Genomic DNA, 24,299 nt, shown 5'->3' with positions numbered 1-24,299 from the left:
AAAGTAAGATTAAACTTATCTGAAATACCATTTATCTCAGAATGCATTAATCTGATTTTTTTTCTATTTTCTCCTATTTCTCCCTAACGTAATTGACAGCAAAATTGAATTGGTTTCCTACTGAGTTGGACTTGAAAGGTGAACACTGAATTTTCTATTACTTGGTTTTAATGCAATGTGTACACCTCACGATTTGATAAATTCAGACCTGCTGGGGAAAAGCCAGGAACCACATTTTGGACACAAAGGATCAGATCTTGTTTTATTTCACAGGATCTATGGTTTAAATTTTGAAGTTATGAGAGGAAAATGGTTTCTCTGAAAAATGTGTTGAAAATTCAAGGAGTTGGTTTCTGGAGCAGGAGGTTCTCAGGTCAGGGAGGATGTTGGAGGAAAAACAGATACAGGGATACCACCCAAAAAACCCCAAAACAACCAACCCCATAACTAACAAAGCCCCCAAAACACAGAGAAACTGAGGAAATGAAAACTTAGTGAGGATTGCTCAGGAACAGGACAGGACAACATGAGCAGAGTGAGAAAGAGATGAAACTAAAGAGATGTTTCCTTCAAAAGGAGACATTTGAGAGAGCAAAGAATCATTAATTCAGACACAGGAACAAACCAGTGACCTGGTGTCCTCTGTTCCCAATGGAGTGGGGAAAAGTCTCTGGCTAATGAGTAATTTCCTAATTGTGGAATGTTGAAAAGCTTTGCTTAGGGAAGCACCATCAGCTCAAACATCAGGTGAGCCTAGACCTGACAGCTCTTGCCTCAACAGGTTTGGTGAGCTCGAGGATTTTCCAATCCAACATTCTACAGTTTCATGTTTATTTACACAAAGAATTCCACAAATCCAGCAAACAAAGCTTTGCCTGCCAAGCCCTTTCCACATCAGTGCTGGTATGAATTAATTTCAGTAAGGTTTCCTGTGAGGTGCTGCCTCTGTTCTGTTCTCCCCTGCCTGGTTTCCTTACGCTCCCAAGTGATGCTGCTGCTGTGAAAGGAGATGCTGGTGGAAGCTGTTCCCCTTTCAAAGACCCGTGCTCCTCTGAGGTGCAGCTTTAATGATGGAAAGCTTATTCAGCAGATGTTTTAGGGTTTTTTGTGCCTTGCTGAAGCATCTCTCCATAACCAGGAGGAGACCTGAGCTCAAGCAAGGTGTGAGCACCTTGTAGAGCAGTTAGTGCTTCTCTCCCCTGTAACTCAGCACAAATCCCTGTGTTCGTTTGCACTGCTATGGATTAGCTGGTTTCAGTAGCAGCCTCAGAGGCCGGGTGATTAATATTAATAATCCCTGTTAGCCTGTAGAGTTAATTAGGGTGAGAAACAGCTGGATGCTGTGCGGAACCCGCCCTGGCTCCAGACGCGGTGTCTCTGCCCTGATTGCTGAGCTCTTAACTCGGGCAGCTGGGACCGCCGGGTCCTCACGGTCACCTATCGATGCCGCTCCTCCTTCCTGCTTCCAGGACCCTTTAAAGGCTCCTGCCTCCTTCCCAGGACCTGGCAGCGTGCTTGGAGCGGTCCCTGGAGTCGAGCGGGTTTTTCTGTATGGGATAGCCGCTCTTGCTCTCCTGGGTGAGTTTTCCTCCCTGCTGCTCTCGGGGACTCAGGGTTCGTTCCTTGGGCTGTCAGCAGCAGCTTCCTGGCTCTCCTTTAAAAAACCGGTGCGAGCCGAACGCAGCTTTTGCGCCCTTCGGGTATTCCGAGGTGGGAAAAGCCTCCGGGAATGTGAGGAGTGCAGCAGGGCTGTGAGGGGCTCCTCAAGGCGCAGAGCCGCGGCTCCGGTGGCACCGACCCAGCGCTCGGAGTCGGGTCGGGCTCAGGGTCTGAAACCCCGGCGGCAGAGGAGGTATGCAGCTCAATTAGCACAGCTCATAAACTGTGCGGCTCAATTAAGGAAGCCCTGTCTGTGCAAAGCCAAGCCAGTGGAAGGAGATGTCTGAAGTAATAAAATATGCGTTCGGCGGGGAAATGATGCAGGTGGTTAATGAAAATGTTACCTGAGATGTGAAATGTGAATGTGTGTGGGGATGTGAAAACAAGGCTGGGTGTGTTTGAGTTTGTCCAAAGGGAGGCTGAGGTGGCTTTTTCTGTTGCTTGTGAATATTTTGGAGACCCCTCTGAACCAGCAGTGGTTATAAAGAAATGAGTATGCTAAGTTTCCCTGTTTGTGATCAAGTTTATCACCGCGGAGGCGCAGCAGATGTTGGGTTTGTGATGCAAATGAGCCTTTGGAGCAGGGCAGCTGTTAATGAGCTCTGAGCATTGCACCGGGCAATACCCACCTGCAAACCCCAACAGCAGTGCCAGGGCTCGGCAGGGTTTGGCTTCTCCAAGACCTGGGTCATAATCCCAGAGTTTTATTCAAGGAAAACCTCTTTTAATTTCAGCAGGGGCTGTGACTGCGGCTGGTTCAGGGTAACTGGAGAATAAGCAAGACTTGGTATGGAAACAAGGGGAACCCTCACATGGTCCTCAAGATGTTTGTGTCCTGGCTGATTCTACCAGAATCAGGGGAACACTTCCTGATTTTAGGAATATGAGTGGATTAGGGGAACACTCATGAGTGTCCTGCTTGGAGTGCACATATTTAAAGGCCATTAATAAGTGGTGCCATGTCCTGGATCTGTCTCCTGCCGAGGCCACCCCAGCACAGAGCAGGATTTGAAACTCGTTATTTATCCCATTCCAGATCTCAGCCTCAAGCCCAGACAATTATTAGCCAAACTGAAACCCTCTGGAGGTGTGATCTGTGAGTCCTGCACAATTCTCCTCGGTTTTCCATGGCTGATTCCTGGCATACAACAGGATTTTGGTGTTGGGACATAAACCTGATTTTGCCATTAGCCTTTTATGTTGGGAGGGCAATGGGTTCTTATGAATACCCAAAATTAAAGAGACTCCAGCCTGACTGTGAAATTAATAGAGCTATCAACCCCCCCCCCTCTGTCATTATACAACAATTGTTAATTATTTACAAGCAAAGTTCTGCAAGAACAGTATTGTAGCTGTCGGCATTGTCGTTATTAAAATTAAAACACTTTGTCTGGGTGGAAGATAACATGAGTCATTTTGGTGAAATGTAATTGAAATGTAATGAATATGGAATATTCTGTTGCTTTTCCCCAATTAGTCAGAGGGAGAACAATAGCCTGTCTCTTCCCTAACAAGATGTTTGTTTTTAAAAGTCTAACAAAATAAATATTTCCAGGGCTTTGCTGAAAAAGGGTGTCATTCATTGTAGCTGTTGTAATAAAAATTAAAACCAATTTATTTTTTTCCAGGATGGGGAAAAAACTATTTTCATAAAGTACATTCTCTTCTTTCAGCTGGTGAAAGATGTATGTGAACCTTTTTGCTTTATTGCCACAATATCTTGGTTTGTCTGATATTAAGACAAAGACTTTAAAGCTCATCTTGTTCCACCCCCTGCCATGAGCACCTTCCACTATCCCAGGTTGTTCCCAGCCCAGTCCAGCCTGGCCTTGGGCACTTCCAGGGGTGGGGAATCCACAGTCTCTGGGTGATTGTGGCTGGTGTTAGAAGCCAAAATTAGGTTCATGGTGAGTAAAGGAAGCTCTGAATTCCTGCTGTACAAGGCATAAAGTTGTTATCAGATGCAGAAATAAAATCCAACCCTCTGCCTGTGCTCTCCTAGTCAGGCCACTCTGCCCTGTGAAATTTATTATGTTAAAATCTCTTGTTTAGAAAATGAATTTCAGAGTGAGAGTATTTCTGTCCTGCCATCATCTCACAAGCTTTCTTACAGTCTCATGGAAGTGGGAGAGAAGCTGTGTTCCTGTAGTTCCTGAGCTAAAAGGAAGATGTAGGAAACACAATTGGATTTCCCTTAAAGAACAACAACAATAATAACTTCACCATCGTTAAAAGAATGTCTTCACTCCCCATTAATTTTGTATTTGATTGCCCAGGCTGTGGTGCAATGAACAGGAGCAAAAAAGCCATTAGGAGGAATTGCCATCAAAATTGAGAACCTGTGTAACTGAATGTGTATTCTAAGGAGCAGATTTTTTAAAAGCCTACAATTTATAAACTCCTTCAGTATTACAAAAGCCCTAACAAGAGTTGTACAAACATTTCTCCTCATTATCTTTGGGCAAACAGCCTTCCTTTCTCCCAGCAGCTGCCCAAGGGTGCTTGACCTTACACTTGGCTGTTCCCACTTGGTTCCTTTGATTTTTCTTTGGCTGTTATTAGAAAAATGTCCTTGCTGGGACACTCCCAGAAGGGGTTTGCTGCTGTGCTCTCCCAGGAGGGGAGGACACAGCCAGGCTCAGATCCCTAGGGTCAGTTTTAGTTAAGCTTCACTTAGTGGGAATCTGGGATTCATTTGTCAGAGGGAAGCTAAGGGGAAAAATATGGACATGCTTGGTGGGGAAGGATCAGGTGTGTGCAGAAAGCCTCTGGAATGCTTTGGAGATCATTTCTGTTACAGCTGCCAGGCTCTGGAGGTGCTCAGGTAGGTCCTGGGCACGCGTCCCACCTGGGCAGGTCCCTTTGGAAGGGCTGGCTGACGTTCAGAGCTGGTGAGATGGCACATGTGTCAGCTGCAAGGTGCATTTCCTCAGTGTCCTGCTCTCCCCTGACTTCTCTTTGGGCTAAAGCTCCTCCAGAGGCACTGAGAGGCTCCAGCCATCGAGAAGAGGCCCCACAAGTAATATTAACTTCTGCAATTTCCTTGTTACTTTAAGCAGGTTATTAATTAACTGAATGTAACCACTGGCTGTTGATAAATCCTTTTAACTAATTCAAATTCCGTATCAAGCTGGGAGCACTTTCACTCGATGTGCTGCCCAAGTTAAACTGGGTGAGGAATTATTCCTGATGTGTTTTCCAGCGCCGAGCTTGGGGCAGAGGGAGAGAAGATATTTGTTTGCTTGATTCCACATGACAACTCCAGGGTAACTGAATAGACTGTACGGTCGGCTTGACAGGGCTGAGCACCCGCCAGCAGCCTGGCTCACATACCAGAGCCAGGGGGATGGAAGGGGCACTGGCAGCTGGGATGGAGCCCATCCCAATTCCTCCACAGAGCACCAATTTGCCATCAATTATTCATGGCTTTCCCAGGTCTCGCTTCTGAGAGGTATGAATAACTTAAATATGTGTTGGTGTAGCAGCTAGAATAATGAATAAACGACTGCGAGGAGGGGAGCTGGGGAGCAGGGCTGGGTGTTAAATAATGGAGGCACTTTGGAGGGAATGTGGTTGTTAGCAGCGTGGCTGTGCCTGGCTTTCTCTGACTGCTGGGGCTGTGGGATGTAGAAATGTGTTCCAGTGATGCCTGAGAGGAGTGCTGGGGATGCCAGGAAGGAAGAAGCAGTGTCTGTGTGTGGGACAGGAACCTGCAGCACCCCTGGATCCTCCTGGGGCTCAGCTCTCTCCTTCCCCTCACTGTGCTTGGGGCACTTTGTCCCTGGGCTCCAGAATTGAAGCCTTGCTTTGGGGGAGCCCTGGCATGCTGGGGAGCTGCTGGTCCCATTAAATCACCAACTGGAGAGACGCTGGGGTGGATTGCCAGGTACCTGGGAGGAACTTGAGGACATTCAGTGCTTGTCTGGTAACTGCTGCTTCAACAGACTTTGAGGTTCAGTGATTTTTGCATTTATTTAGTGCTCTAGTCCAATTTTCCCTGCCAGAGTGGCATTTCTCATGACAGGATCCCTGTATTCTGACCCTGCAGTCCCTCATGCTCTGGCCCATTTCCTCCTTCACTCCCTTTAGACAGAAATACACATTATTCCCTGTGTAGAATTTTAAACCAAATTCTTTTTCTGTAACATCACTGCGGTCTTGAAAATAAGTCACATATCTAAAAGCTCGTTAAGCAGCCTTGAAAATGAGCAGCTTTTGATGGCATCATTGTGGCAGTGATGGAATTGGTGTTTGTTATGGAGCAATTTATTCCATTTTAGCACTGTGTTGTTTAGTTTAGTCTAATATTTAATATCACGGACACATTTAAACATGGAATTCTTACAAATCTGCCTCACTGATGTTAAAAATGCTACGTCTTATGAAGTGTTATATAAAGCATCAGTGTGTGCTGAACCAGCAGCCAAATGGGATTTCTTATAGATTGAAAATCAGAGAAAGCAGTCTTGACAGCACCCAGATTATCAAGTAATTTATGTATATAAAAAATTGATCAAGTTGTCTGTTTGCAGCAGCAGAAGTTGCCAAGTTCCTGAGTACATTCCTACCCCTCTGCAGCAGCAGCTCCTGCATGGGCTGTGCAGCCAAAATTGCCTCAGAGCTCGGTGAGAGCTGGTTCAGTGTGGGCAGATTCTGCCCCATAAACCTGCTGGTTAAACCATCACAGGGGAGAATATTCCCACATTGGAGGGACCCTGAGCTGCCTTCAGGCTGTGGTGCTGGCCCAGCCTGCAATTCTGGTAGGAGAGAATGACGAGGCTCTGTAATTGCTGAATGTCCTGCAGTGGCCTCCACAGGGACACAGGATCCCTTTGTCCCAGAGCTGGAGGCTGAGAGCAAGCCAGCTCCCAGCACTGCTGCGAGGTGTTCCATCAGTAAAAACCAGTTTTAAATTAATTTTAGGAGCTAAAATTAATTGACTTCATAATTTATCATTTCATCATCTGGTCCAGCTCAGCGTCCATGGAATTTCAAGGGATGTGAAGTGTGGAAACCTGTCCTGACAGAAAAAAAGGAGAGAGGCCCATAGGAAACAATGGTTGTCTTGTGGGAAGATTTTAAATATATGCAGCTGATCCCATGGGAACTGCTGTAGACTATTCACCCTGTGTGAAAATGATGCTTTCTCAATATAATCTTTAATCCTTTCCTTTCACTGAAAAATGTGAGAATTTTATTTCCAAGTTTTGAAAGAATGCTCTGTTTTAGGGAGTAAATGCTTTCCAAGCATAAAAATAAAATAAATTTTGATTAGTGCAACACAGAGGGGAAAGGTTCTCTGAAATATCTTGTAATATTCTGTCCATGAATTGCATATGTGGATGTTCTTGGGAAATGTGTCCAGGCCTTTTTTTCCCCTGGGTCAGTGTAGGGGGGAAGGAAGTATCCAGCAGTCTGGCAATATTACAGACTTCTGTAACTCTGAGACAGAAATTCCACAAAATTCTGTCTTGTAAAATGGGGAAGAAGAATTTCAATAGGAGGGAATTCCACCTGAAATTCAAATTTTTCTTTGAGGATGATTCTAATCTTCCTGCCATTCATGGAAAAGGAAACGACAAGCAAATATGCAGTTGTTACAAACTGCAAAGCACAGAGCATGGAAATCCAAACCTGCCCTGTTCACTCTGTGCTGGTGTGAATAACCAGCCCAGGTCCTGAGGGTTAAACCCTGCTTGGTGCAAACCAATCATTCCTGGAGCAGTCCTGGGGGGAGTTTTACAGTCTGGAAAGGCAAAGATTCACTGACACTGTTTTCCTTCTGTTTTCCCCCAGTGCCTTTCATCCACAGCACTCTGTGTGATCCATGAGTTAAGCATGGCAGCATGGCTGAGAGGTAAGGAAAGAGTTTTTGTTTCCTTGTTAAGGTTACTCAGAGCTCTGGGCTGTGTTGTGCCCACGATAAAACAGCTCCCAGTTCTCTAACACGAGTCTCTCCCGGCTGAGGGAATTCCCAGATCACTTTCCTCTCCTGTGGAATTTACTGGACACTGTAAGTTACATTTTTGAATGGGATGCTCATTCTATACTTTCTAGATTTTTGAAGATTCAGAAAATGAGCATGTCCTTGTGTTTAGCAAAGACCTTTGGCACCTGTGGTGGCTCAGACCTTCTGTGGGGAATAAGAAATTAGAAATGGGAGCATCCCTGTCCTCACTGCAGCTCCAGCAAGGAAGAAACCAGAAAATCCTGTAAAGATTCACTTAACATGAACTCCAGTGGCCTGAGTTCCCTAAAATTCCTTAAACAGAGTGAAGGCTTTCCTGATGGATGATGTGTAGCACAGAACTAGACAAAAAATGTCATTGCACAACTGTTTGAAGGTTGTGGTTCTGTTTTCAGTGGGATAACGCCCCAAAAATCAAACAGCTGGATTTACATTTCAAGTCTTTTGAATGTTAAGGAAATTATTTTCTTGTAGAATTTCCTTCACTGTAAATATTTTAAAAAAATATTTTCTCTCTTCCTCTTTGGTTTAAGAGTTTTTTTTTTCTTGTCCTTCTAATGTCATTCTGCAGAAGCTGAGCTCTTGATAAACTGTAAGGCTCAGCCTTTCAGCTCAAGTTCAAATGGCTTTTGGATGCCTCTAGGTCCAACTGCCCTTTTACATGGGATTTTTATTGTTAATCTTCTATTATTGGGGGAATTATTTTGCAAACAGACCAATTCAGTAGCTTCAAGCTCTGAAACCTGTCAGGCTGGCTTTTATTCTGATTGCTTCTGATAGGGAGCTTTGGTAAGAATGTGTGCCTGCAGCAAGTGGAGAGACTCACCTTGGAGGGGAGCAGCTTCAAGGTCCCAGGGAAAGGGTGGCTCTTTCAGCTTGGCATGAAAAGGGAAAGGAGGTGTTGGAAACCAGATCAAACCTTGGAATTAATGTGGGACTGCACCAGAACCAGTGCAAGTGGTTTGTGTTATAAGCTGAGGGTGTTTTCCTGCATAACGATGAGTTGAAGTTTGTTCCCAGCGCTGGAGTTCCTGCTTTGTTCCCCGTGTTCTGGCCTTGGAAAGGTGTCAATTCCTGCTCTGAATCCCCTCTGCAGGCAGGATGGACAAACTTTGGGCAAACCCTTTGCCTTCTCCATTCCTTCTGTGTGTGGGACACAAATACAGCCAGTGAGAAAACTCTGATGGATGGTGTGGGGTCAGGCTGATGGAGATTTAAGGTGATGAGACACATCAGGAGCTACACCCTGCAGCAATTCTATTGTCCAGCTTGACCCTTTAAAAAAGAAAATTTAAAAATGACATTTTATAAGACACATGATTTGTTTTCCCTCTTGCTCAGTGCCAGCTGCCTATTAATAGCAAATCTTGTAGTGAGCAAGGAAATGCTTAAGGAACAATTCTCTTTAATGCTGATGGAAGGAAAGTATTTCCAGCACTGTTACACAATATAAGCATTAAGAGGATTTGCTATAATTCCATTTCCAAGAGCTCACAATAAATGTTTTCCTGCATTATCCTGAGTGTTGTCTATAAAACTCACATAAAATTCTCTGTCTGGGTAGAGCTGAGGAGCTCTCTGAGAAGCTGCTGTGCAGGAGCACACCCAGGGGAGGATCATTTGCAAAAGGCCAATGATATTCCCAAGGATCAGGGAATATCCTGAGCTGGAGGGGACCCAGGAGGATGATGAGGGCCAGCTCCTGCAGAAAGGGCTGCTGTGTTTCAGAGCAGCTGATCCGAGGGAGGGCTCCTTCCTGGAGCATTTTTCTGCATTATGTGGGCACATTTTGTTGTGCTATTCCTGAGGTTCATGTTAAAAGGCAAAGCAAACCTCAGACCCTCTTTTGTGCTCACTAAAGGCTGCAGAACGACAGCATTTATTCCTTTGGCCAGGAAATCTCCTCTCCAGCAAGGCTGTTCACTTGTTCTCTTTCTTTCAAACAGTGTGAGCTTACCGAGGGCTGTTTCCCCTCCTTCCCAGGGAAGGATAGCTTTCCACTAACACAGAGACTTCTGTTTCCTCTATTAAAAACAACTGCCTTCAAGTGGAGCAGGCTTTGTATTTTGCCCTGGAAACAGAGCAGCTCATTCAGAGATAAGGCCTCGCTGCATTTGGGCTCTTTGGTCACCTGATGGAGCCAAGGGTAACTTTTAGGCTGCTTTAGTCTGCATTCCTGGGATGCCTTCCCTGTGGCACTGCAGTTCACAGCTCGGGATGCCTGCCTGCCTGCCAGCCTTCCTGCTGGCCCTGGCTGCTGCCCGGGGGCACAGGAGCAAAGGGGCAGCCTTGCTCCCCAGAGCACCTGGCCCCATCCCCGAGGATGGCCTGGGGGGATCCCGAGCAGGTAAAAAATCCCATGTCTGTGTCTCTCTGACCTTCTGGTTTTGGGTTTGTGAATGGCTGAGTGTGAGCAGGTGAGAGCACCCTGCCCTGCCACCCTCCCTGTGGTTCAGCTGGGTGATTTGTGCCTCGGGATTTGCAGTCTCAGCTCTTTTCTGTTTCTGCTTGATGGGATTGGGAGTCCTGTGGAATGGCATTGGTAGAGCTGGGGAAATTAAAACAGCCCTGTTTTGGATTGGCAAGTGCAGTGTGTTACCTATTAAATAGAGATTGGTCCAGGGGGCTGCTTCCAGAAGGTTCTCAGTGTTTTGCCTTGGTTTTGCCCCTTCTGTGGACGCCCCAACTCTGGCAGTGTTGAAAGCCAGGCTGGGTAAGGCCTTGGGCAGCCTGGGGTAGTGGGAGGAGGTGGCCCTGCCCATGGCAGGGGGGCTGGGACTGGATGGGCTTTAAGGTCCTTCCCAACTCTTTAACGTTCTGTGATTCTATTTGACCTTTTTTTCTGAAAAAGATAATAAAACAGGGATTAGGGGTGCTCCATATCTCAAATAATAATTGTAAGTAATATATCTTGTGGCTTTGTCAACTCCAGAGAAGAATCCAGAGAAACTGGCACAGTGAATCCCCGTGGGACCTAAGCAGAGTTTTGGGACTCAAGTGCAGGACACTTCCCAAAGTGTGAGCCTGGCTCAGCCTCTGCTCCATTCCTCAGCCAAGGCTTTGTTTTACCGGAGTTTAAAAGCTCCTAGGGATCATTTTGGCAACAAAAGTGACAGTTTTTTCTAAACAAAGATCGCTTTCTTCTCAATCTTGCCAGTAATGTTTTTCTGGAGTCAAGACATAACAACCCAGGAAAGAGAGGAAGAGGCTTCACCCTCCTCCTCCTCCTGGAGCTCTGCTCCTGACCAGGGAAAGGGATTTGGAACCTTCAGCAGCTGGTTCAGCGACCAGCCTGCTCAGGTAACGTGCACAGAAAGGAAGAAAACCTTGGGTTCAGTTATTATGTATTTTTAGATCTAATTTTAAGCTACTTAGTGTTTGAAGGTAAAAATTCACACAGTTCATGAATTTGCTTGAGGATGTCCCTGGCTCAGGGGTCTTGTGTGACACTTTCACACACATTTAAAAATCTTTGCTAAAATGGAATATGTCAATGCATTTGCTAATTTTTTTTTTCTTTATTGTTTTCTTTAAGACTGGGGCCACGGAAGCCTTGAAACACAGCCCAGATTGATCCTTCATATGAAGCCGGTTGCTCCTGGCCGGGCGTGCTCCCGTTGTGTGCCCAGCTGAGTGCCCATGGTGCCTGCAGAGGGCGGCTGAGCAGGGCCATGCATCACCTCTTTGGGCTGGTGCTGGCACACAAGGACCTGTCCCGGGCGGGGGATCTCTTCTCCCTGGAGGATGCCGAGATCGAAGGGAGCCTCTCCGAAGCTCTTGAGCAGATCAGAATCATTAGTTCAGCTGCAGTGAGTGAAACGTTGTCCTTAATAAAATTTTAAATGAGATTATGTTGTATAAATAAGGGGAGGGTATATAAACAATTTAAATTTCTGATAAGACTTGAAGAGCAAATATTTTAAATATTTTTATAAAATTTAATAAATATTTCTATTTCATTTATATACAAATATTTTATAAATTCTATATATTTATATCTATTATATTTATTTTTATATATATTCTCTTTATAAATACCTATTTATATAAATACATATATCTTAAGTATTTAAAAATATTTTAAAATGTGCTGACAAAATCCAGTTCCCACCAGATTCAAAGATATTTCAAGTTCATCTTAAAGGATGAACTTGAAATATAATAATATAATATATATTTAATATATAATATATATATGAGATATAGTATATATTCTAGATTTAAACTATATATAATATTGTTTATTGTATTATATTATATCATTATATACAATATATATAATAATAAATTTGAAACACAATAATTTTTATTGAATAGTTATTTAAAACATAGGAAAGATTATATAAGGTTACAGGGGTCCATACCTTCCCAGTAATGAGAATTAAGACCTGTGGGATGACAAATTCAGGAGTTCTGTCACGCTGAACATTTGTTGTAAAGGTGGACATGGGAAAATGGACACTGGGTGGCTGCAAACACTGAATTTGGTGGGTTCTGGCAGCCATTTCACTACAGGTGTGTTTGCTTGCCCCAGGACTACCAGACCAACGACAACGACCAGGCCGTGGTGGAGATCTGCATCACGCGCATCACCACGGCCATCAGGGAGACTGCGTCCATCGAGCGGCACGGCAGGGCCCTGGTGGCTCTCTGGGAGTCCTGCCTGGAGCACAACCTGACGCCCTCTGGCAGGGATGAGGATGCCCCACATGCCAAAATTGCATCTGACATCATGAGCTGCATCCTGCAGGTAGAGCTGGGCTGGGAGCAGCAGTGCTGCGCTCTCGGTGCCGATTTTTCTTTGTTTTACTTTTTAAAATACTTGGGTAACTCTCTTTTTGTGTGCTTGTGAGTGGTGACGTTTAAAACTCAGAGCTTGGGGAACCATTCTGATTCCTCCTGAAATCGTTGAGGTAACTCATAGAACTATGGGATGGTTTGGGATGGATCTCAAAGTCCATCCAGTGTCACCCCTGCCATGGGGACACCTCCCACTGCCCCAGGCTGCTCCAAGCCCTGCCCAGCCGGGCCTTGGGCACTGCCAGGGATCCAGGAGCAGCCACAGCTGAGTTATAAAAGTACATTTGCTGTTCCCTAAACCAGAGCTTTTATTGGCAAGCTCCTCTGCATTAAAACAAAGAGGTATAAACTGAGGTCTTCCAGCAGATGTGGGGGACAGTTGGAACAATAATGAATATCTGCCAGCTGGGCTGGATCTCAGGCAGGTCTCTGTTGATATCAGCAGCAGGGAGGTCCCCAAGGTTTGCAAACATCACTGGATCACTTTATTGAAATCTGCTCTTCATTGTCACCTCCACGTCTTCTGAGTGTGCCTTCCTGCCCTGATGTTTATCATGGAACAAATGAAACCTTTCTCCTTCCCTCTGAATCCAAACCTTTTCTTAACTAAGGATTTTATCTTTATTGTAAGGGATGGGGGGGGAAAAAAAAGAATTGTTCTTTGGAATTTTCTTAGATCTTTTAAACCCTAGTCAGAGAGCCAAGCCTTATCTTCCCATTCTTTGTGTAGAGTAGCAGAGCAATAACTTGGAGCAGCATTTGGCTCCTGCTCTGTGGGGTCTCAGCCAAACATAACAAGGCATTATGTTGATTTAAACATGCTGCTGCAGAAAGCTCCATTTATTTGAAGGGCTTTTCTCATTAAAGATGCAGCTTTTGGTCATATGGCAGCTGCCAGAATGATCTGTCTCGACACCAAGGGGTGGCTGCAGCCCCTTCTTCCTCAGGGGTCTCTGGGAGGGAGTGTCCACTGCTTGGCAAGTCTCTGCTCCTGGGGAAAATCCTAAGAGCCACTCAGACTCTGTGGAATAACAGATCTGGGGTTTCTCAGTCTAAATTTATTCTAGTCACGGCTGCTCCAGAATGAAAATCCAGAAAATCTGCTCTGCCTTCCTTTGCACTGTTCTGTTGCTGTCTGAAACATCTGGGTTCCAGGTTTGCCTGGGATTTCAGCTGCTAATTAGGCATAATCAGACTGCAGGATTATTTTCAGAAATGGGGATGTGCTCCAGTTTCAAAGATCTGAGTGGAGAGGAGAGCACAGCACTGGTTAAGGAGGCTCCAGAGGAATGTGGGTGCTCAGTGACGCACAAATGTGTCCTGCTGCTGTGGGGATTCAGCAGGCAATGGATGTGTGTGCTTTGTACACACAATTTTCTGTACAAATAACAGCAGAAAACCTTTCCTGACCTTGATTCCAAACCCCAGTGTACACTCAGGGACCCTGAGATTTCAGAAGCTTGGAGCCATTTTAGAAGAGGAGTTTGCACTCCTGAAGGATCTCAGTGTTCAGAGGAATTGGTGGAGGTGCCCAGAGCAGCTGTGGCTGCCCCTGGGTCCCTGGCAGTGCCCAAGGACAGGCTGGAACAACCTGGGACAGTGGGAGGTGTCCCTGCCATGGCAGGGGTGGCGCTGGGTGAGCTTTAAGGACCTTTCCAACCCAAACCATCCTGGAATTCTGTGAGTTTGAATAAAAAAATTATTACAGAATAATCAATGACCAATACTAGAACTATTACACTGTGAGCAAGTGTCCAGTGCTGTTCCAGGGAGTGAGTGGCTGCTCCAAGGTGTTTACTGTGCTTTGGGATGGTGGATTCAGCCTCTGTCTTTCCCAGGGAGCACCAAACACAAAATGTCTCATTAGAAATGGTAGCACGTAGTTAGTGCACTTCATATCTTCTATATTTTATTTATATTGATTTTTGTTTATGTACCACATATTTTATTACTGTCCTTCTGCTTCCTCTAGCAGAAGACAAAAATAGGACTATTCTTAACTTTTTCTGCTGCAGTAGTTTTAAATTTCTGTATTTGCTCTTTCTTTGACTCTTGCCTACAGTGGTGGTACCAAAACATGACCTTTCTTGACAAGCTTTTTTCTCTTTTCCCCATGTTGCTTTGACTTTTGTTTCCCTACTCTGCCCAGCACTAGACTATTATATAAATTTTTTTCCCCTATTTTTGCAGAATTACAACCGGCCTCCAGTGATGGCCTTGGCTGTGCCAGTGGCAGTGAAGTTCCTGCAGAGGGGCAACAAGGAGCTGTGCAGGAACATGTCCAGCTACCTGTCCTTGGCTGCCATTGCCAAGGCTGAGCTGCTGGCTGAGCACACAGAAACCATCGTCAGGAGTGTCCTGCAAGGTAGGCCCAGCCCTGACTGGGGTTTAATCCAGGTGTGTGACCACATCAGGCTGTGCTAGGCAGGTACAGAGCCATGATCTTACAGAATCAATCAATCTTTAGGGGTGGGAAAGGCTCCAGGATCAATCCAACCATTCACCAAATCATATCAGCTGTATAAAGCAGACCTATGAAAATATCTATAAATGTGATCAAGTGTATTAATCACACTCTAACAGACTTTCTCAAGGAATATGTGAATTTACTGCACCTCTGGAGGTTTTGGTATGGATTGGCTGACCCACAGGGCAGGAAATATATCTGTACTCGTTAATATTCCCTGCTAATGGACTCCAAATTATCAGCCCTGATATGAGGCACCAGCCATGGAGCTCTTATCCTTCCTCTTAGTGTCACTGGCAAGGCTCCAAAAGAGAAATGGGGATGAAATTAATCCCATTCTGTGGTGGAATAGTCAGATGGAAGATATAAAAGCTTTGTAGTGGTTCTTTCATTTTGCCTACGTTATTAGCTTTATATAGAACAATGTTGCTAATCTCTTTACATTTTATTTTTTGCGGTTTAAAAAGCCAAAAATATTCATTCCTCTATAAAAGGAACTCCAGTTGAATTGGAGTAATAAAGTTCACAGTGTTTGTTGCAACACAGCGCTGCTGCAGTGGTAAAATCAGTGTTCTCCTTCGAGTAGGGGTGATAGCAGTAAGTAGCAATAACTAATTATTAAAAGAACATTGTTAGGAAGATGTTAAGCCCTCAAAATAAATGTGTGCATCCTGTATTTATTAATTTATAAATTAATTTATAAATTTAACTTTTTAAGACTTACTAATGTGATTAGTTAGTTAGTTAGTTAGTTAGGTGTTGCCATCTGTACTTTGTGGGATAGTAATAGAAAGAAATAGTGGATATATCCATGGTTTTGGGAAAAGTGATGCACACCATAACGAAGGTTTCAGCAGGGCTGAGTTGTGTATTTATGTTCTTCCACCAGCAGATGTTGCTGTGGATATCAGGTTTGGGAATTCCAGCCTGGAAGGGGCCGCTCGGAACAGGCAAAATGATTTGTTTGGCGTGGTGCCTTAATTACCCTGCACATAATTGGCGTGTGAGGCTGGGTTTGCAGCAGGCTGGGAACTCAGAACTGCCCTGAGAGTGTTTGCTGAAGGGAGCAGGAGGCTTGGCTGCTCAGGATGGATTTCCAGGGCAGTTTTTGGAGACAAAGCCGTGTTGTGGGGCTGCACAGACGGGGCTCGGCCTCGTGGCACCAGGCTGAGCAAACTTTGGCCCCTTGCCTGCAAATGCTGGAGAGGAACCGCAGCTTTTCATTACTTGGGGCAACTCTTTGGCTGCACAGCCAGGTTCTTATCTCATTAGCTAAAAAGGAGCTCTTTGGGGAGGGTTTGACTGCTCTGAGCTCCGCGCTGACACCGCCCGTCAGCACCGGGGTCACACGGATTTATTCCCGTTTATTCCCGGGGGACAGCAGCAGCTCTGCCCTGCAATCCCAGAGTCCCGTGGCTGCTCCACCTTCCAGGGCAGCTCGGGCATCCTGTGATGCTGGGCTGGGGCTCAGCCTCGCTCCCCCATCTGTGTGGGCAGCGCAGGATTGCAGTTTTTTCATAACTGGAGTCCAAATTGCCCCAAAATGCTATTTCCTCCAAACTGCTCCAAAGGAAAGCGTAGCTGAGCGAGGAAGGAAGGATGGAATTGTGCTGGAGGAGGTGGGCTGTGCTGCTGGGATGATGAAGGAAGAGCAGAGCACTCTGGAAAAGGGAAGTTTTCCAGCTGAGTCAGTGAGGATGGAAGGCCTGGCTTAGCCTTTGGTCCTCTGCCAGGACAGACAGACAGACAGGAGAAGGCTCCTTCCGAGACAAAGCATCTCAGGTATGAGCTGCAGCAAGAGGAGCAGCCAGGAAGGATTTCTGGAGATATTTTTGAGGATTTTCCTTTTCCTGCTGCATGTCAGGGACATTTGTTTTCACTTAATGGAGGGCACTGAACAGAGGGGGGATTTGAGAGTGGTTCTGCCCTTGCACAATGGTGGGACCCCAAGTGTTTTTGTAACTCTGAATATCTGGGTTTTGGCTGCCAGAGATGAACAGAGGTAATATTTCATTGTTCTCTAGCTAAGGTTATTTGCAGATATTACTTAGTGAGGGATTTTTGTCAAGTTTACTGCCAAGCATTTATAACATAGATACATTTTTATTGCAGGGTAACAGGAGAAATCCCAGCAATCAGAGCAATTCTTTTCCCTCAAATAAGCAGTGCTGCCAAAACTTTGGAGCAGGTCATATAACTTTAGGTATGAAGCACAGCCCTCTTGAATGGCACAGGAAAGTGAAATTTACCTTTTTTTACTACTTTTGTATCTGGGCAGCAAGGATCTGTCATAGCCAGGAGGAAGTGTAGCAGCAACATGTCAAGAAATTTGTCAAAGTGTGTTCTTAGGACATCTGTGGAGAATGAGAGACAGGGAAACATGGGGGGATAGAGAAGAAGGATGGGCTGCTTCCAGGGGAAATAGGAATTGTTTGAATAAGACATTCCTCATGATAACTTCTTCAGAGGCTTCAACAGGTAGCAAGTAATGGTTCTTGTTGTAAGTGGTTACACACCCAGTGAGTGGGGTATTCATCATTCTCTGCTTGAGCTCTGTTTTCTACATGGAAATCATCAGCAGTTCCTTGGCTCCCTGCAGCTGCTGCTGTGCTCTGTATCCAGCCCTAGGCTTTTAGGAGATTTGGGATAAGTTTGTGTGAGAGAAAAGAGAATCACTGGCACTTAGCAGCAATTCTATCTTGTACAAACCCCCTGAGGGCAGCAAACAAGTCCAAATGTACCTTAAAACCTGACCCTAGAGGGCCAAGACTGTGCATGAGGTCCCTGCTCCTGTGAGATGTTGCTACTGATGTTTTCTCTATCACCAGCTAAAACTGCGTGGTTCAAAATGTGGAAAAAGCCCCACTTGGGGCTTGGTTCAGAATTTTGGTTTATGAGAGGAGTAGAGAGTTTTAGTCTAGTAAAGTATCTTTATTTACAAAACAACTTTACAAAAATAATTTCAATAAAATTATCACAAAGTCAATGTACAATATAATACAGCTGCATTTCCTCCCAATGTCACGTCAGATTATGATGAGGAATATTATTTTTATATCAATCCATGGCATAAATAACGCTTTAAACAAGGAACTAGCCTTCTTAGAGCCTACACATTACTAACAATGATTAATAGACAACACATTTCTTGATTTGGGTGCTTCCTCTGTAAAATTCACATTAACAGTATTGGAGGGAGCCTGGAATGGTTTGGGTTGGAATGGGCCTTTAAGCTCATCCAGTCCCACCCCCTGCCATGGGTAGGGACACTTTCCACTGTCCCAGGTTGCTCCAAAGCCCAATGTCCAACCTGGCCTTGGGCACTGCCAGGGATGCAGGGGCAGCCACAGCTGCTGTGTTTTGCAGAGCCAGGTCAGATTTTCCTCAGCAGGGATGTTGGGAGCTCCACTTGGCTCCTGAGTGTCCATGGTGACCCTCACTTTATACATCAGAAACCCTGCACTGGAGAGACAGAGCTGCCTGGCCCCAGGAGCAGCTTTCCAGTGCCACCCCTTGGTGTGTGGCTGTGTTTTCAGGGTTTCTCCAGGGCAGCAGGCAGAGATCCATCCCATCTCCACAGAGCCTCCTTCTGTGAGCTTGCAGGGCTGCTGTTCCTTGGGGATTCCAGAGGCAGGGGCTGCTGCAGCTCTGGCTGTTGCAGTGTTGACGTTCAGCTCTGTGCAATCCGTCCCCGTGCGGCCCCAGCTTTAGGACACGTACTGGGCCCCTCCGTAGGGCAGCACCTCGGTCACCCCCCAGCCCACCACGTTGCCCCGGGTGCCACAGGTGTCCCCCGTGCTCTGGGCTGTCACCTCGGCGGGGCTGAGCACTCTGTCCCACAGGTTAAAGCCAGTCAGCTTCCCCGAGAAGGCCAGAGCTTCATCAAACCCTCCTCCCACGCAGCAGCCGTTCTTCTCCTGGCCCAGCTGCAGGATGCCCCCGTCAGGGATGGTGTGAGCCCCAGCCACGTGCCAGGCGCTGGCTGCCAGCTCCCCCTGTGCCCACAGCGATGCAGATCCGTTCTCCGAGCTCCAGGAGCCGCACAGGTGCAGCCACTTGCCAGGAACCACCACGTTGGTGGCAGCCAGCTTGTGCTGGGCGCTGCCCACGGCCAGCACGGCCGAGGCGCGGCTCAGGTACAGCTGGATCTCGTAGGGGTTGAACCTGGTTCCGTAGGAGAACACGATGGTTTTGTCCAGGGCCTCGGTCACCTTGAGCCAGATGCAGGCGGTGAAGGAGCTCAGGGTCATTGCAGAGGTCGGGTGCACGCTGCCAAAGATCTTCCTCGAGCGCATGGGGAACAGAATTGCGGTTTCGCAGCCTGGAAGGGGTTAGAAGATTGTCAGGTAAATAGGAACTGCGTTATCTGTATGTGCACAGCTGGGACCTTTGACACTGCGTGGCGTCATTAAGGTTGGCAAAGATCCCTGTGATCACTGAGTTGTGGCTGCCCCATCCTTGGCAGCGTCCAAGGCCAGGCTGGACATTGAGGCTTGGAACAGCCAGGGATAGGGAAAGGTGTCCCTGCCATGGCAGGTGGGATTGGAACAAAATGATCTTTAAAGATCCCTTCATCCCAAACCATTCCATGATTCTGTGAACTGCCAGCCCGGCACCGTCGTGTTCGCCACTCAACCAGGCCCTCAAGTGCCACGTCCACCCATTTTTGGGCACTTCCAGGGATGGGGACTCCATCACTCCTCTGGGCAGCCTGTCCCAATGATCCAGTGCTCACTTCCAGGCTTCCCAAAGGGAGCTGAGAGCTCAGCTCGTCCAGTGGGATGCAGGAACCTACCCCAGGAGGATTGCAAGGAGCTGTCAGAGCTGGTGGAGGAATTGCTGGACACTATGGCAAGGGATAATCTGGCTGCAGGAATCTCTGGGCTCTTCCCTGCCTGCACAGGGGGCACTGAACAGTCCTGGGGCATCCAAAGGGTTAATGCAGCCTGTCTGCCCTGCTGCTTCCTTTGGGAAGCTCTGAATGGAGCACCACCCCTGGGAGAGGGGCTCTGTCAGCCCCTGGAATTGGGTAATTCTGCCAGGTAACTGGGTAACCCTCCCTTGGCGCCACCGAATTGTTGTTTTATCCTCTGTTCTCAGTGTGGAGTAGTGAAAATACCAATGTTGTGCAGAGGGAAGGGGTCAGGGATCCCCTCAAACAGCAGGTTTGGCATTCCCAGGAGAAGGGAACTGCTGGGAGGCTGTGCCATGGATAATGGGCATCAGGGCACAGGAATGAAAAAGGAAGAGCAGAAAATGTTGGCAGGAACGTGCTGAGATGGGCTTGCGTCCTTAATTTACATGACCCCCTTTTCCTGGCTCTGCCTTTGGGATTTTTTTGGTCAGGAGTTTTCATGGGCACTGGTTAAACGGGTGAAATTACGAGACAACTGATTTTAACCAGCTGTTCTCTCATGTCCAATCAATCAAAGTGTTGATAATAGAAATTAGATTAGTTAAAACCACTAACAGAAATTTATGCAGCTTGGGAAAGCAACTGGTGATCAGTAAAGCCAAGACATTTCTGGTGGTTTCTGTGCTGCTCCCTGGTTGCGCCCAAGTTAATATCCAAGGTGACAGGAGGGAACAAGCAGCCCCTTCTCCAATTAAGCTGCTTCATTTCCTGTTTAAAGAAGCTGGAGGATCCGAAATGTCTAAAACGTGTGTGGAAATTTCTGCTCCCGAGAATGAAGGACTCTTTGTGCCCTCCAGGACTGAGCTGCTGTGGTATTTCATGGGCTGCTTCCCTCCAGCTTTGAGCAGATTTTACACCTCCCATTGACCCCTTTTGAGGAGGGGCAGGGTCAGTGAGCAACGGCTGAAGATTCTCCTTAAAATGCTACTTAGGAACACTATTGTGAAAAAGATTTTAATTAGCAGGCTTTCAGGCTCTATTATCAAAGCCTAAACAAAATTAAAACCAGCCCCAGTGAAGAACAAAAAAGTGTGATTAGAAAATCCCTCAAGAGTATGGCTGGCAGTAAGTCAAGATGTGAAAAATTAAAGTCAGTTGCTAAAAATTCCCTTGGAAAAAAAAAATCCAGAGAGATACTCTGGAAGTACTTAAAACGCAGCCTTTAAATTTACAAGTAGGGTTGTTTTATGTAAAATCATGTGGGAACCAGTGGAAATAAACTGAATTTCCACTGCTGATCCTTACTGCAGATCGAGTTTGTTGCTCTCACCTAGGGCAGAGTGGCTGCTGAGGTACAGGGAGATAAGGAATGAGATCATGCTCTCTGCAAGGTTTGTGTTCGGGGAAAAGAGGAATCTGCTCAAAGACCTCCTCCCAACACACAAAGATTTCTGAGGTGTTGTGATAAAGCAGTGAAAAGAATTTACTTCTAAAGCTGAGTCTGCCCTGCATGAAGGGATGGGCTCAGGTTAAGCTGCAAAGGCTTTGATGTGAGCAATTCTGTGGCTTTTGTTGCCTTTGCTGTAGCAATTACTGCTCCTCTCTGCTCCCTGGAGATGCTGCACCCCCTCTCTCCTACGCACCCACCCTGCAGGGGTAGATTTTGGGGGGGTTTAGGTGGCAATAATTTATATTTGTGGAAAAAAGAGCCATTAACCAGCAGTTAGAAGCCTAGCAGTGTCAGCTCACTGGTGGGCAAAGTGATTTCAGTGCAGTTTGTCTTGCACATGGTGATTCTGCACCCACATTTAATAAATTAGGGGCTGCTCTGCCACACCCAAGCTTCTGCTGCTGCTTTTCTGGGTGTCTCCTTGCCCTGCACAGAAAAGCTGAGTTGGGATTTGAGGTGTGAGCCCACCTTTCTATGGCCACCTCACTGATCAGTGTAAATGTTTTGGAAAAGGAAAAATCCCCCAAACAACAGCAGCAGCACAGGTCACTGATTTCTCTGTGCCACTGGGAATATCCAGGGCAGGATATTCCCACTGGCATGCAGGGAATGTGCCCTCCCTGCCCTGAAGCTGCTTGGCTGGCTGGCAGCAGCATGTCAGCTCTTGGGCACCAGGCTGGTGAGGAGATGCTCATGGAGGAAGAGGAAGGAGTGGGAACATGCAGGAGAACAGGAGAGCTCCCTGACTGCTGCAAACGTACAGGAGTCACCAGCTGGGAAGGCAAAAGGTGAGAGAACATCATCTGGGTGTCTAAAGTACATTTGCTGCTCTCTGACAATGGCTTTGATCTGGGAGAGCCAGGAGGAGGTGGGATCCTGGCTGGTTCTGCCCTGCATGAGGACTTTGAAACCTTTCTTTGATCCTATGTTTGAAAAGCTCAGTGCCACTCTTTCCATGAGTTCTGGGCTCCCCCCTGCTGTATTACACTAATTCTTACACAGCCTGTTCCAAGCTGCCCTGCTGCTCCTGGGATTACTTTGGAGCTGCTGCAGAAGGAGATGCCCAGGAGGGGTTTGTGGATCCCTGTTGCTGCAGGAGGTGCCCAGGAAGGGGTTTGTGGATCCCTGTCAGTTTGGAGTGGCCTCCCCCGAGCTCAGGCTGGCCTTACCTGCTGGCAGCAGGTGCTGAGCTGCCCATTGCTGTGACGCCCTCAGCTCAGCCCGGGTCTGCTGCAGCTCCTTCCACAGGGAGCTCAGGATGGGGCTGTCCCCTCTGCTGCCATGCTGTTTGTCCTGCTGCAGGGCCGTTTGCTGCGCCTGCTCCTCGGCCCTGCCGTGCCAGGCGCTCTCCAGCCAGCCCAGCCTCGCCGACACGTTGTGGCTCAGCTGCAGGATGTGCTCCAGAACCTTCCCTTGCTCCGACTCCTGCAGCCTCCGGGCCTGCTCAGCCTGGTCCCTGCTCCTCAGCAGCGCCTGCTCCACCTGGGACGCCACGCGCGAGGTGACGGTGGTGACAGTGCCCGCCAGGGTGGTGGCCAGCTGGCTCAGCTCTGCCCTCAGGGTCTGCAGCTCCAGCCTGGGCAGCTCATCCAGAGCCTGCAGCATCATGTTCTCCTTCATCTGCGAGTTCTCCAGCATGATGAACAGCTTGTCCCACTTGCTGTGCTCCCGCTGGCAGTCGCACGAAGCAGCTGCAAGGGAACGTACAGATGTTGCTGTTCCTTGGTACCGAGTGTTACACGGCAGCGTTTGGCAAAGCCTGGCTCTGTGCAAGGCTGTGTTCTCCAGACTACCACAGAGTCCTCGGCTCAGACTGGTTTGGGCTGGAAGGGACCCTACAGACAATCTGGTTCCAGCCCCCTGCCGTGCTGGGGCCAGTGCCTTTTTCTCTGTATCGGGACAGAACCGTGCAGGGGTGTGATTACAGAGATCCTAAACCCCTGGGATCAGCAGCCTTTTGCAGGAAAACTGGGAAATGAAGAGCCTAAAGCACAGCCCAAGGCACCCATCCAAGGGCTTTACCTTTACTGCCCATAATAACCCACTGCTACGAGCATGACCCTCTCCCTCTGGAAAAAGTAAATTATGTTTGCAGTAATAACTCTTACAAGAGCTAGGCAGCGCTGAAGGCAGTTCTGCACTTAAATTCAGTTTAAGTTTACTCACCTTCCTCAGCCGCAGAGGCTGGACCTTCGATTTCGTTATCCAGATTCACGTACATGAGCTCGTAGTCATCGTCTTCATCCACCACAGAGGCAGAAAGTCTGAAAGCACAGAGCAGCGTGAACAGGGACAGGAGCTCTCGGGGCAGCATTCTCCTGGCGCTCCCGGGGCTGTGCAGGAACTGCAGGGGCTGTGAGAGCTGTGAGAGCTGCAGGAGCTGCAGCGGAGCCGGGGCTGTGCAGGAACTGCAGGGGCTGTGAGAGCTGCAGGAGCTGCAGCAGGACCGGGGCAGTGAGAGCTGCAGGAGCTGCAGCGGAGCCGGGGCTGTGCAGGAGCTGCAGGAGCTGCAGCGGAGCCGCGAGTGAGCGCCGGCAGCAGCGCCCGAGCCCGATGAATGAGCGAGCGCTGCCGGCTGCGCCTTTTGGGCAAGGAAGGAAGGAAGGGAAGGGAAGGGGGCGGGCAGCTCGCTCAATCCCAGCCCTCCAGGTTGGCCTGGGGGATGCTCTGAGTGGCCAAGGGGGGAGCTGGGCTCGCCCCAGGGCGGATCGGGACGTGCAGGACTGCGCGGGCTGGGCTGGGTTGTTCTGTGTCGTTTGTGCAAAAGAAAGCGTTCCCTGCAAGTTCAGTTTGTGGTCGGTGTGTGCCAGGGTTGTGGAAAGGATTGGTAGAAAAATAAACATACCTGGAGTTGGTTTGGGTACTCGTGTCTGGTTTAGCTAAATAGTGCCGCTTTTTTTAAGGGTTAGGCGCTGCTGTATAATAAATTCTATTATATGCCAACAAGTTATTGCTTTAAGCAATAAAGGAGAGCTCTTAAGGGTTCTAACAGCTTGTTAGGGTCCTGCTTTTCCAGTCGTAATTAGCATTTAGACCACCATTACTCCGTGGATAATCTGTTAGTGCTGTATCCTGTTTTGGGAACTGTGAATCTGCAGCT

At 47.4% G+C, this 24,299-nt stretch overlaps 2 protein-coding genes across 3 annotated transcripts in view; one reads left to right on the top strand and one right to left on the bottom strand.

Moving 5' to 3' along the window:
* The first annotated feature begins 1,553 nt into the window (after window positions 1-1,553).
* Window positions 1,554-24,299, top strand: part of VEPH1 (ventricular zone expressed PH domain containing 1) — a 59,848-nt gene continuing 37,102 nt past the window's right edge. The window contains exons 1-5 of one of the 2 annotated variants that reach the window (XM_059479253.1): window positions 1,554-1,578; window positions 7,456-7,516; window positions 11,163-11,436; window positions 12,162-12,377; window positions 14,618-14,792. In XM_059479253.1, coding sequence (XP_059335236.1) covers window positions 11,299-11,436; window positions 12,162-12,377; window positions 14,618-14,792 — 529 coding nt within the window. In that variant the 5' untranslated portion in view covers window positions 1,554-1,578; window positions 7,456-7,516; window positions 11,163-11,298. Of the gene's footprint in view, window positions 1,579-4,845; window positions 5,111-7,455; window positions 7,517-11,162; window positions 11,437-12,161; window positions 12,378-14,617; window positions 14,793-24,299 lie in introns of those variants that run through there. The other variant, XM_059479252.1, reaches the window with a different exon arrangement.
* Window positions 18,602-23,513, bottom strand: PTX3 (pentraxin 3). Its single transcript, XM_059479575.1, has 3 exons — window positions 23,366-23,513; window positions 22,369-22,890; window positions 18,602-19,215 (listed from the first exon to the last, which is right to left on the bottom strand). Exons 1-3 carry the CDS (start codon window positions 23,511-23,513, stop codon window positions 18,602-18,604), a joined length of 1,284 nt encoding a protein of 427 aa, XP_059335558.1.

This window comes from Ammospiza nelsoni, chromosome 10 (assembly GCF_027579445.1).
Source record: "Ammospiza nelsoni isolate bAmmNel1 chromosome 10, bAmmNel1.pri, whole genome shotgun sequence".
NCBI lineage: Eukaryota > Metazoa > Chordata > Aves > Passeriformes > Passerellidae > Ammospiza > Ammospiza nelsoni.
The sequence above is the reverse complement of the archived record's forward strand: the minus strand, read 5'-3'. Positions and strand labels throughout refer to the sequence as shown.